Source organism: Chiloscyllium plagiosum, unplaced genomic scaffold (genome assembly GCF_037043375.1).
Source record: "Chiloscyllium plagiosum isolate Xiang-an unplaced genomic scaffold, Cpla_swu_hap1 HiC_scaffold_4, whole genome shotgun sequence".
Taxonomy (NCBI): Eukaryota; Metazoa; Chordata; class Chondrichthyes; order Orectolobiformes; family Hemiscylliidae; genus Chiloscyllium; species Chiloscyllium plagiosum.
In genome coordinates, this window is record NW_028270142.1 from 146020585 (window position 1) to 146033393 (window position 12809).

At 44.0% G+C, this 12809-nt stretch overlaps 1 protein-coding gene across 6 annotated transcripts in view; it reads left to right on the forward strand.

Moving 5' to 3' along the window:
- ankrd29 (ankyrin repeat domain 29) overlaps positions 1 to 12809 on the forward strand; it is a 110361-nt gene that overhangs the window by 72083 nt on the left and 25469 nt on the right. For 5 of the 6 annotated variants that reach the window (XM_087986765.1, XM_043687599.2, XM_043687600.2 and 2 more), the window contains one exon: positions 3853 to 3951. In XM_087986765.1, coding sequence (XP_087842891.1) covers positions 3853 to 3951 — 99 coding nt within the window. Of the gene's footprint in view, positions 1 to 3852; positions 3952 to 8313; positions 8542 to 12809 lie in introns of those variants that run through there. The other variant, XM_043687603.2, reaches the window with a different exon arrangement.

Here is a 12809-nt window from a genome sequence, read left to right on the forward strand (position 1 = left end):
ACTTTGTATACTGGAGTGTGGTCTCTGATCCTGGGAATGGATGCCACATTTTGAAGAGAACTGTTTATGGCAATGGACTCTCTACCAGAAAGGACTCTTTGTTGGTAATTGACTGCCTTGTTGCTTGTTGGGTTTATCACCTGTGCTGTCTTGTATCCCTTACTGTGGGCTGGGAGGCTCAGATCGTCCTGAAAGCCATCATCCTGAGAGCTGGAGGGTGGGTAGGTTGTCCTATGAACCTGAAAGTGATGAGCTGTCCCAAAAGCCAGAGGGTGGGTAGGCCACCCTGAGGCCGGTTGCCTCGAGAGCTGAAGGTGGGTAGGCCATTCTGGGTGCTGTCGTCCCGAGAAGGGGTGATCGGGTCAGGCTGTCTTAGAGGTGGTCGGAAGGCGTGTCATAGCGGCCGAGACCCAGAAGGGAATTGGAATGGGCTGAGATCTGGAAGGCTTATGGGCTGTCCTGCATGCTGTCGTCCCAGGGAAAGGGACGGGCTGTCTTAGAGGTGGCCAGAAGGTGTGTCAAGATAGTCTACAGGCCAGATGGCGCATCGGGGTAGGTGAGAGTTTGATGTTGGAACAGACCGAGAGCTGGAAAGCGGGTAGGCCGTCCTCAGTGCTGTCACCCTGGGTAGGCACTGGGGCGGGCTGTCCTACAGATGGCTGGGAGGTGCTAAAGGCGTTAGGGTAGCCGGAAAGTGGGTGGGCCGTCCTGACTGCAGTCAGCCTGGTGGGGTTGGGGAAGAAGGATGGGCTGTCCTAGAGGTGGTTGAAAGATGTCAGGGCAGACCAAGAACTGGAAGGAGCATGGGGTGGACAGGGGCGTAGGGGTGGGCTGCCTTAGTGGCCGGAAGGTGGGAGGGACAGTGGCTTGCTGGGGGTCTGTATTTTATGCACTCTATGTATTTGGACTGTCTTTTATGTATTTGTCATTGTTACTATTTTGCGATGATTGAAACTGGGATTTGAGGTTTGTCCTCATTTCCCTGAAAACTGGTTGAACGGTAGGGTTTGGGGCCTGGCTTTGCCACTCCTCTCCCTTGTAAAATTACTGTTTCTTTGTACACAGCTGTTAATGTTAATTGTTTTGTAAACCTGTGTATTGATAAAATAAGAAAAAAGTTTGTTTTAAAACAACAGGAAATTCAAATAAGCATTACCACTGTTAGTGTCAGGGGAAAATAGGAAAAAAAAACAGGAGAAAAAATAAGCACAAGAAAAAATATAACTAGGAGATTTAAGTAAGCACTACAGCTGTTAGATGGTAGTGTGGGGGAAAATAACAAAAGAAAACAAAGAAGAAAAAGGAGTGTCAGACATCTTGCTCACTCTGAGAGCTGGCTCTATAAAGAAAATAAACAGGAGATTTCGGACAGACTCTATGCTGGCTAGGCCATAGTGTGTTACTGCTTCTGTTAGTTTCTGCTTTTTTGGAAGAACCTAATTCCTGAACTGGCTGGTTTACAAAGCTAGTTTTGTTATCTGATGTTCCTTTTCAATTGAGGACTGATTTCTAAACTGCGTGGTCTACACAGTCAATGTGTTTCAGGTGTAATTCAGCCTTCATTAGGGAACTGTTGTTTCACTGGCTGGTTATAGTCTGTGTGTTACTCTTTGTCCTTTTCTCAAAGTGAAAGAGAAATGTTGACAAGGGCTTAGTCCTTGCTCTCTGGTTTTCTTTCATTTTGTATGTGTTTTCACTTTTTTGTTTTGGTGTTTGGATGAGCGTCTGTAAGAAAATACACATTTCCAGATGAGCTGTTCCTGTGGGTAGACCTGGTCCTTTGTCGGTGGACTGTGCCTCTGTAAAGACTGAACAACTGTGTTAGTGCTGGGAGGTGAGCATTTGCTGGATCCTGGGCTTTGGGAGTGGACCAAACCTCTGAGTTAACTGTACCTTTACAATGTAGTCTCTTTCTGAGAGTGGGCCTAATTCTCAATGGATGGGCCAGGCCCCTATGGAGACTAGACACGGGTGTGTGTGCTGTGGGGTGTGCATTTGCTGCCTTCAGAAGTGGTCTGTGCCCTCTGTCTGGCAATGGACTCTGCAGTTTGGAGTGAACTCAATTTCTGACAATGTACTTTGTATACTGGAGTGGACTCTGTTCCTGGGGAATGGACTCTACATTTTGATGTTTATGGTAATGGATGCTGCATTCCTGGGGTGTATTCTGTATTCTATGCACGGTTTCTTATCTAACAGGACTGTTTTGTATGAATTTGTTACTGCTTTGTTGTCATGAGTGAAAGTGGGATTTGAAGTTTGTCCTTGAAAACTGGTTGAATGGTAGGGTTTGACATCTGGCTTTGCCACTCCTCTCCCTTGTAAATTGCTGTTTCTCAGAATTAACATTAACAGATGAATACATTGGTTTTGTTTTATTCAACAGTACAGTTTACAATCAGAAGATTCAGAGTCTCCTCATTCCTTCCACAATCCAAAGATGTGCAGGTTAGGTGGATTTGGTGTTATGTTAAATTGGGTAAAAACAATGACTGCAGATGCTGGAAACCAGATTCTGGATTAGTGGTGCTGGAAGAGCACAGCAGTTCAGGCAGCATCCAAGGAGCTTCGAATGTTAAATTGCCTACAGTGTCTAAGGATGTGTAGGCTAGTAGGATTAGCCATGGGAAATGCAGGGTTACAGGAATAGGGGATGGCAATGGGTCTGGTTGGGATGCTTTTTGGAGGGTCAGCTAGGAAGAAGTGAGGACTGCAGATGCTGGAGATCATAGTCAAGAGTGTGGTCCGAGGAGCTGGAGAATTGACATTTTGGCAAGCCCACCAGCCCTCATCCCACTCCCAGTATCTTCCCCTGCCAGTACAAGAAGTATAAAAGCTGCACCCACACCTTCGCACCCCCCACAAACCTTTGTCCAGAACACCAAATTGCAGATCGTCTCAGAACATCTCTGGGACACCAGCACCAACCAACCCCACTGTCCTGTGGCTGATCACTTCAAATCCCCCTCCCACTCCACTAAGGACACACAGGTCCTGGACCACCTCCATTGCCAAACCCTAACCACCTGATGCCTGGAGGAAGAACGCCTCATCTTCTGCTTTGGAACCCTGCAACCATACAGGATTAATGTGGATTTCACCAGTTTCCTCATTCCCCACCCCACCCCCCACCTTATCCCAGTCTCAAGCCTCCAACTCTGCACTGTCCTGTTGACCTGTCCATCATCTTTCCCATTTATCTGCTCCACCCTCCTCTCTGAGCTATTCCCTTCTCCCCCACCTTCATCTACCTATTGCATTCTCAGCTGTCTTCCCCAAGCCCCACCCCAGCCCACAAACCTCGTTCTTCATGAAGGGCTTATGCCCGAAATGTTGATTCTCCTGCTCCTCAAATGTTGCCTGACCACCTGTGTTTTTCCAGCACCACACTTTCAACTCTTTGGAGGGTAGGGGGATGGACTTGATGTGTCAGGAGTAGGGTAGGGGGATGGGCCTGGGTGGGATGCTCTTTGGAAGGTCACTGGACTTGATGAGCCATATTGTTTGCTTCCACAGTGTAGGGATTCTATTCTATGCTTCTATAATTGGCTGGTCAGAGCCCATGTACTGTGCACATGTAAATAAAGGATGATGTGGTGATGGGATACTGGCCTCTTCAGTTACGTCAGTGGTGATGAGAAAACAGTACACTTCTGAAGAAAATTTGCTCAGATTATCCTTGATCTCATTGAATGGCAGAGTAGACTTGATGGGCTGAATGGCCTACTTCTGCTTCTATGCCTTATAGCCTTATTGCGCTTTTGTTCAAAGTTGAGGAGAGTAACTTCACTCTCCTACTTTCCAAGTTTTGTATTAAAATCAGTGATAGACCAAATTCCTTTCTTTTTGCAGGATGGTGCTACATCACTTTTCCTGGCAGCACAAGGCGGCCATCTAAATGTGGTTAAGATGCTGCTTGCGTCAGGAGCAAAGATTGACCAACCAAGACAGGTACACAAAATTATACTTACAATTGAAGGGATATGTGAATTAAGTCACTTTGACTGTTGAAACAGTAACTTGAATTTAACCTTGTCTTGAAAATAAGAGCGAAGAAAAATGCAATCTTGACTAATGAAGCACCACACCTTTTGGATGTTAAAGCCTATTCAACTTTCTGTATATTGTACTCCTCAATGCTAGTTCTTGGCCCAGTGCACAAAACTCTGTAGTATCCACAGAACATTCGAAAAGTTTGTAAGTCTATAATGCAAGTCTACAATTCCTAGTGTGTACTCGCACTGCGTGAATGCTGACACTAAGAACACTTTTTTTGTACATGACTTATTTTATTCAATAAATCAAAAAGACTTTTCCCATATCCCTGTGAATCTTTCCACAAGGTATTTACCCAATTTCCATTTGAAAATGTATTACTGAATATGCTTCTGCCACTCCAAATCACTGCAATCCAAATCTTATCCAAATCTTATCAATTCATTGCAAAATAGTTCAAATTGGTTTGAATTTTAAAGCTCACTGCTGGCGTACTTGAAGAAATAAAATACATGGCCTGCCTGCTGCCTTCCTACCACCTCCGACCTAATATTGAGCATGTAAGGGGGTCAGGTGGCTTGCCTCCTCTTGGTAAGTAGCTAAATAATGGTCTAAAGCTTGGGTCCCTCTTCCTTTTCTTCATGGATTGTGCCATTTCGCCTGCACACACCCTCCACCAAATTCCCTGGGCTTAATAAAATCTAGGATCCATCAGATGACTTTGACCACTTTTGGTTTGACAAGCAATCATCAATCAGATTGGCTCACAGCTCTCCCAAAGCTCCCAAATGAGATCAGAAACCCCATTCTGACTCAGTTAAGCAGCCATCTGCAAATTGAGGCTGCTGGGCATTAGATAGGTGGACTGATCATGGACTTCTCCAGTGGCAGGGAGACACGCAGCGGGAAATATAACACAAACCCCTTGTAACATACATCCCCTTCGTCTCCTATCCAGTTCTTTTGCGAGTTTTATTTTTTTTTCTTTCATGGGATAGGGGCATCATTGGTAAGGACAGCAGATTTCCTTCCCTAAAGAACGTCAGTGAACCAGATGGATTTTTATAACGATCCATAATAACTGTCATGGTTATCATGAGATGAACTATTAATTCCAGATTTTTATTAAGCCAGATAAATTCATTGCTATTAAATCTCCAAGCAGTAGAAATAGATTCACCTTGTTTACTCTATTAAAATCTTTGGAATTGTCTCCTTGATTTGATCTGCAGTGATTGTAACAAGATCAGCCAGCTGGTTCTCAGAATATAAATTCCCTAATTGGGGCTATTCTGGTCTAATCAGGCTGATATAAAAGGATGAATGTCAGGGATGTTGAGAATGTGAACGTTTCTCTCGGTGAGAGACATTGCTAATGTCAAAGGCTAAATATTTCTGAACAAAGGATGCTTGGTGATGGGATGCAGCCTCTGAGGTGTTATTTCAGTAGTGATAAGGGTAAAAGAACGATACTGAAGAAACTTGCTCGTAACAGTTAGGGGTGACTGGGTAAGCATTTTCTTACATCCAGCTTCTATGTGGGAAGTTTGACTCGGTTGACTGTGCCCAAAGTTGTAAAGAATGCATTATGTTTTTCCAGGCTAACTATGTTGAGGCTGAAGAAAAATGAATAGAGCTCCTAACAGCTTATGGAGCTGCAGCTTTTTTTTTTTCTGTCATTAGGTACCTTTTGCATACGATGTGTTAGCTTTTATTAGTAGAGGGATTGAGTTTTCAAACTACGAGGTCTTGCTGCGGGTGTACAAAACCCTGATGTGGCCACACTAGGAGTATTGCGTACAATTATGGTCATCGCATTTAAATAAAGCATGTGGAAGCTTTAGAAAGGGTGCAGAGAAGATTTACTAAGATGTTGCCTGGCATGGAGGTGAGGTCTTCCGAGGAATGGCTGAGGGACTTGAGGCTGTTTTTGTGAGAGAAGGTTGAGAGGTGACTTAATTTAGATGTATAAGATATTCAGTGTTAGGTGAACAGTGAGAGCCTTCTTCCTTAGATGGTGATGGCTAGCATGAGGGGTGATTGATATAGGACAGATGTCAGAGGTAGTTTCTTTACTCTAATAGAGGCATGGAAAGCACTGCCTATAACAGTAGTAGTTTCGCCAACTTTAAGGGCATTTAAACGGTCATTGGATAGTCATATGATTAATATCCATAAGGGCACAATACATTGTGTATTGTCAGCCTGTTCAATTTTTCAGTGGCTGATTGAGAACATTTTGCAAGGCGTACCTCAGACTGCCATTTACCTAGATAACATCCTGATAGCAGGGAAGGTTAATAAGGGACACTTAGTGAACCTGGATATAGTCCTAAGGTGTTTTTCCAAGGCAGGCATATGCCTAAGAAGGGAAAAAATGTGTGTTCCAGACCCCAGAAGTGACCTACCTAGCTAAAGAATCAACAAGACTGAGTTACATCTGTTGGAGAATTAAGTGTGGGTGACCAAAGATGACCTGGCCCCACATTTTTCTAGGAGCTTAAGTCATTTTTGGATCTAGTAAATTATTGTGGAGAATTCATACCTGGCATCTATCCTGGCAACTCCTTACTAAAAGGTCAGCTTTGGAAATGGGTCTCAGAAACCAGCTGTAGCTTTCAATGAAGTAAACCAGCAACTATCATCCTCTAATGTATTGGCACACTAGGATCCCAAGAAAGATCTGTCATTGATGTGCATTGCCTCATGGAATGGCATCGAGGTGGTATAAGCTCATAGGTGGCCCACTGGAGAAGAATGCCCATAGCCAAAGTCCTTGGTACTTAAGCTAGTGCAAAGCATAAATATGCCCAAATAGATAAAGAAGGATTGGCGGTCATATTTGAAGTCACAAAATCTATCAATGTCTTTTATGGGTGAAAATTCATGATAATGGGTCATGAACCACTACTTGGTCTATGTGGTGAAACGGTTAAAAATTATGTCCCAATACATGTGTGAATCTAACCGGAATGGAGGTGTTGCTTAGTCCCGTGTGAATCTTATTACACACCTCCCCGTGTGAATCTTCTTATCTGTATGTAACCAGAATGGAATGTGTTTTTTAGCCTTGCTCTGCTGTTCACATGAATGTTTATATCTGGAAAAGAGTATATCAGCTGGAAAAGTCTCCAGTTCGGTGAGTCTGCTCCGGGGTTACGTTTAACCGCCGAGCGTGGGTTGTTGGCAACCGCTCTACGAGAACTGACGGCTCCCAGTTCCGGTAACATGTAGAGTGAGTATAAGCCAGACCCGTTGTATGAGACCTGGTTGTGGCGACGCTGCGGGGAATAAAATGCCCATATTCTAGCAGACTCGCCTCTTGGTCGTTTGTTCTGTGTCAGACTACTCTCCTACGAACCTGACCTTGAGAATTTTTTAAAACAGTCTACTTAAAGTGGATAAGGCAGGGCCACACGTTAGCTTTGGGCCATATTCGGCAGTGGGCTCTAATATTAAATGTGTATAATTGCAAATTAGAACGCTGTCTCGGTGGCTGAACAGCAAACGTGGATGCATTGAGCTGCCTTCCATTAGCAGACACATCATCTGTGGTACCCCCAATGGAAGAGTCTGTCATGACATTGAATTTTCTGGACAGGCTACCAGTAACCGCTAACAATATCAAACTTTTGACATAAAGATCCAGTCCTTTCTAAACTGAAACAATTGATATTAATGGGGGAAACCAAGGGTCATCACAGCTAGATTGAAAACTTTTTTGGACTGGAGAGATCGCTCACTTGGAGAATGACATGTAATGGGGATTAAGAGTGATTGTCGCCCTCATTCTGGCTGAACTCCACCAAGGTCATCTGGAGTTTCCAAAATGAAGATGTTGGTGAGGAGTTATATCTGGTGGCCAGGCCATATGGTGGGACAATGTCCAGAATGTTCAACAAGGACAGAAAGTAACACCAACACTTTTCTCACATTCATGGAAATGTCTGGGTAAAACTTGGACTCTGTTGCATGTCGACTATTTTTAATCATTGTAAACGTCCACTCAGTGGTTGGACATGCATAGAATCCATTTTGGCAAACACTGGAGCAACGATAGAAACATTGCACACACCTTTTGTGACACAGGAGTCCTGGAGGTATTGGTCACAGACAATGGGCCATTGTTTACCAGCAGGGAATTTAGTTACCACTGAAAGTCAAATGGGATTTGATGTGTTAGATCAGTTCCATTATCTCCCCCCACCACCATTCAATACGGAGAAAGAGTGATCTAAACTTTGAAGGCTAGACTGAAAAAAAACAGCTATAGCCTCACTAGGTACCAGATTTTTCATTGTTCTTGTTTGATTATAGGAACACCCCTCATTCAACTACGGGATAACACCAACAGAGTTGCTAATGGGTAGGAGACTCTGCACCAGGCTAAGTCTTATCTTCCCAGACTTCACCCAGGATGAAACAACAGGAACCCAATGCCAAACCAAGATTCCACCAAGTGAGAGAAACTGTTTGATTCAGAAGTCTGGTGTAAGAATCATGGAAGTGGCCCCACATGTGCAGGATGCATGATTGTCGTGAGATCAGGACCAGTGACTTATAAATTTTGGGTAGGTGCAACTATTCTGAACAAAGCACGAGGACAATTTTAAAGCTACAAGTTTGCAGACTGTGCAGAGTAAAACTTGTCCTGTCCCTCAGAACCTTCAGAAATACTTCAGGGACTCATTGATTCATCCTCTCCATCAAACATCAAGTCCTCTGAATCAGAGATGGACATGATGAAACTAGCCACCTCAATGCTTCTGCCTCCAGAAGAAGTGTGCATGTCTACCAAGGTGCTCCAGACACAAGAGGTGAGCTCCTATTCACTACATGGCTCTCCTATTGAATTCAAAGCTGGAGGAACCTGACCCAATGTTAAAACACTCCAGGAGGCTCTGAAACGAACTGGACCACCTTGTGACCGTGAACTCAGGAGGAGGGATGTAGTGATTATAATAAGGTCAGCCAGCTGGACCTTTATAGAATATAAGTTCCCTGATAGGGCTGTTAATCTGATCCAATCAGGGAGATCTGACTTGAAGGGTGAATGTCAGGGATGTTGAGGCTCTGGAATGGCAGCAGTGCTACTGTCAAAGACTATGCATTAGTAAAAAGAAAAAGGTGATTATTGATGAGCTGCCAGCTCTTAAAAAATTATTTCAGGTCCTCTTGGAATTTTGCGTTTTGGTGGTGTTCCTTTTGACCAGTCCCTTAGACTGAGTCTCCAGGGAGCAGTGCTCAAACGTTTTCACTCAGTGTCCCTCCTTCACAGCAGTCTGCCTGGGAGTGTTCCCTCAAAACATTGCACAATGGAGCAATTTCCTTCAGAGAAATTTGCCTTCCCATGGGGTGACTTTTCTAGGTATTGTGCCTGTCAAAACAGTTCCTTCAGAGGGTTTACCCTGCAGTGGTAGCCCTTAAGAGAAAGTGAGGGCTGCAGATGCTGGAGATCAGAGCTGAAAATGTGTTGCTGGAAAAGCGCAGCAGGTCAGGCAGCATCCAAGGAACAGGAGAATCGACGTTTCGGGCATAAGCCCTTCTTCAGGAATGCTTATGCCCGAAACGTCGATTCTCCTGTTCCTTGGATGCTACCTGACCTGCTGCGCTTTTCCAGCAACACATTTTCAGTGGTAGCCCTCAGTCAATCACTTGAACCAATTTAAATTTTTGTTTCTTTCTCTTGCCTTCACGTTGTTCCTTCTGAGCATTCACCCAGAACCTATTTGAAACCATACCCTCATCCTGAAGACTTCGCTATATAAAATACTTATAAACTTTGGCATGCCTGTTTAAAATAAGTGGCCAAAATTGAACTGTCAAAATGAAATGGCTGAATTTGAAACTCTTGCAGTCCCTGTGCAGTGGTTTAGTGCACCCAGTGCTGCTGGGAAAGATTTTCCAGGATTTTGATCCAGCACCAGTAAAGGAATGGCAAGACAGTTCCCATTCAGGAAGATGTGAGGCTTGGAGGGAACTTGTAGGTCATGGGTATTTCCGTGTACCTGCTGCCCTTGTCTCCCAGATGTTGGAGGAGGAAGTTTTGAAAAGTACAGTTGAGGTTGGCACACAATGCAGTCAGTTTGTGCTTTGAAAACCTTCGAGGAGAAAGTGAGGTCTGCAGATGCTGGAGATCAAAGTTGAAACTTTATTGCTGGAACAGCACAGCAGGTCAGGCAGCATCCCTGGATGCTGCCTGACCTGCTGTGCTGTTCCAGCAATAAAGTTTCAACTTTGAAAACCTTCAACAAGCATCTGCATGGTAGACTGATTTAGTAAGGTTAAATCACGTGGGATTCAGGGAGCATTTGCCAAGTTTCTGGAGTGCATGGTATGCCCCTGTAACTGCAAAGTTAACAATGGGATTTCACACTGCAATCATCAGAAATCATTCCTACTTCTGATGTCATGATTGAAGGCAGACCATTGAGCCAGTTGATGATGGCTGGGCTAGGACATTAAGAATGAGCACAGCCACCTTGCATTGTAATAGGTAGTTATTTCCTTGATCTTCTATTGCCCTTGAGCACCTTTATGCCTCATTTAATAAAATGCTTTATTGAAGTGTATTAAATAATGAGGAGCTTAGATGGAGTGGATAGTACGACTTCTTTTTCCCCCAGGATGAGGAACACAAATTTAAGGTGATTGGTAGAAATTTTAGCAAGGAAATCTTTTAACCCAGAAGATGGTAGAGATTTGAACTGTAGCCCCAGTTTGTTGGTTAAGGCTGAAGCCTTGACTCATTTAAAAGGAATCTGGATCTGCACTTGTGCTGTAACCTGCAGGAAGTAGTGGTTGAGTTGCCACCTTGAACGACTACAGTCTATTTGCTGTAGGTAGACCCAAGAATGGCATCCTGAACTTCCTTTGTTAACCATGGTTAACTGATCTTTTTTTGAATTCTTGCTATTACAATAAGCTTTGCATGAGCAGTGGGAGAGAACTCCTCCTAAGTGAGACAGTGTGTGCAGTGGGAGTTCAGTGCAGAGGGAAAAGCTGGTTTTTCCTTTTGCTTTTTTTTTTGTGTGGCTTATAGTGTGTAAAGACTACATTCTACTGTAACGAGGACAAGGGAATAAGAGCCCTACAGTAGTTGATATTAAGCATCTTTGAAAGAGCTCAATTTAAAGAAGTAAATCATGGCAGGAAGCTCAAAGCTGTGGTGTGTTCTTCCAGCTGCAGCTTCTAGAAGCCCAGATTTCTGAACTAGAGCAGTGACTGGCAATACTGTGAAGTATCCGTGAGGCGGAGAGTATCAGGGATAGCACATGTAGTGTGACCCCCTCCCTACAAGCTAAGACTTCACAGACAGTGAGGGAATGGGTCGTCACAAGGCAGAGCAATAGGACCAGACAGGCAGTGCAGGAGTTTCCTGTGGCTACTCGCCTGTAAAACATACATGGCTTTGGATAGTGTTGAGGGGCAATGACCTCTTAGGTGAACATGATGTAGAGGTGTGGATGTTGGATTGGGATGGACAAAGTCAAAAATCTCTCAACACCAGGTTATAGTCCAATGAGTTTATTAGTCACACCCACATTCATTGCACCGTGGTTGGCTATGCTGCACCGGGGAAGAGTATCGAGCATTGGAATGCAACCGTTATAAGGGATTCAATTGTAAGGGGAACAGACAGGTGTTTCTGTGGCCGCAAATGAGACTTCAGGATGGTTTGTTTTCCCCCCCCGACCACCACCATTGATGCTAGGATTACTAATGTCTCAGCAGCTACAGGACATTCTGGAGGGGGATGGTGAATAGCCAGTGACTGTGATACACATTGGTACAAATGGCGTAGATGTCCTAAAGTCAAAACACAGGGAATTAAGTTGAAAAGTAGGGCCTCCGAGAGATATATAGGTGAAAGTGAGGATTGCAGATGCTGGAGATCAGAGTTGAGTATGGTGCTGGAAAAGCACAGCAGTCAGGCAGTATCTGAGGAGCAGCAGATTCGACAATTTGGGCAAAAGCCCTTCAGGAAGCGAATATATAAAGCTTCTAATTTGCTGGGAATCAGGAATTATACACCAGGGAGGCACAAGTAAGACTTGGAAAAGGAACACTTTATTTTAAACACAAGCAAAAATAGAAATTGCTGGAAAAGGCCACCAGGTCTGGCAGCACTGTGGAGAGGAAGCAGAATTAATGTTTTGGGTCAAAACTTGGAGTTCTGAGGAGGGATCACAACCTAAAATGTTAACTATGATTTCTCTCCACAGATGCTGCCAGATCCTGAGTTTTACAGCAATTTCTGTTTGTGTCTGACTTAAAACATCCACAGTTCTTTCAGTTTTTACACTATATTTTAGATGCTCACACCTCTACAACTGGCTCAAGACTGAACCCCCAGCTCTGTGCTTTCAGTCAGCTGACCAGTTCACTTATAAAGGGGTAGCATCCCAATAACATCCATAACAGTAATGATGTCAGGATTGTTGCTAGTGTCATATGCTAGTCAGAATAGAAAACGTGGCTGAAGAGATGGTGAGATGGGGAGGGGTTCACATTCCTGGGGCATTGAGATGGTTTTGGGTTCGGTGGGATCAGTACAAACTGGACAAGTTACACCTGAGCAGCACCAGAACTGATGTCATAGGGGATGTGTTTCCCATAATAGTTGGGGAGGTTTTAATCTAAAATGGCAGAAGTATGGGAACCCATATGAGTCAAAAGAAGAGCGATCAAAGGCAAAACCAATAGGTTAAAAAGAGGAATAAGAAAAATGGCAGGGTCAATTAGAGCCACAGTGAAAAATATGAGAACAGGAGAAGTAACGTGAAAAACGGCAAGGAAGGATATTAGCTCCA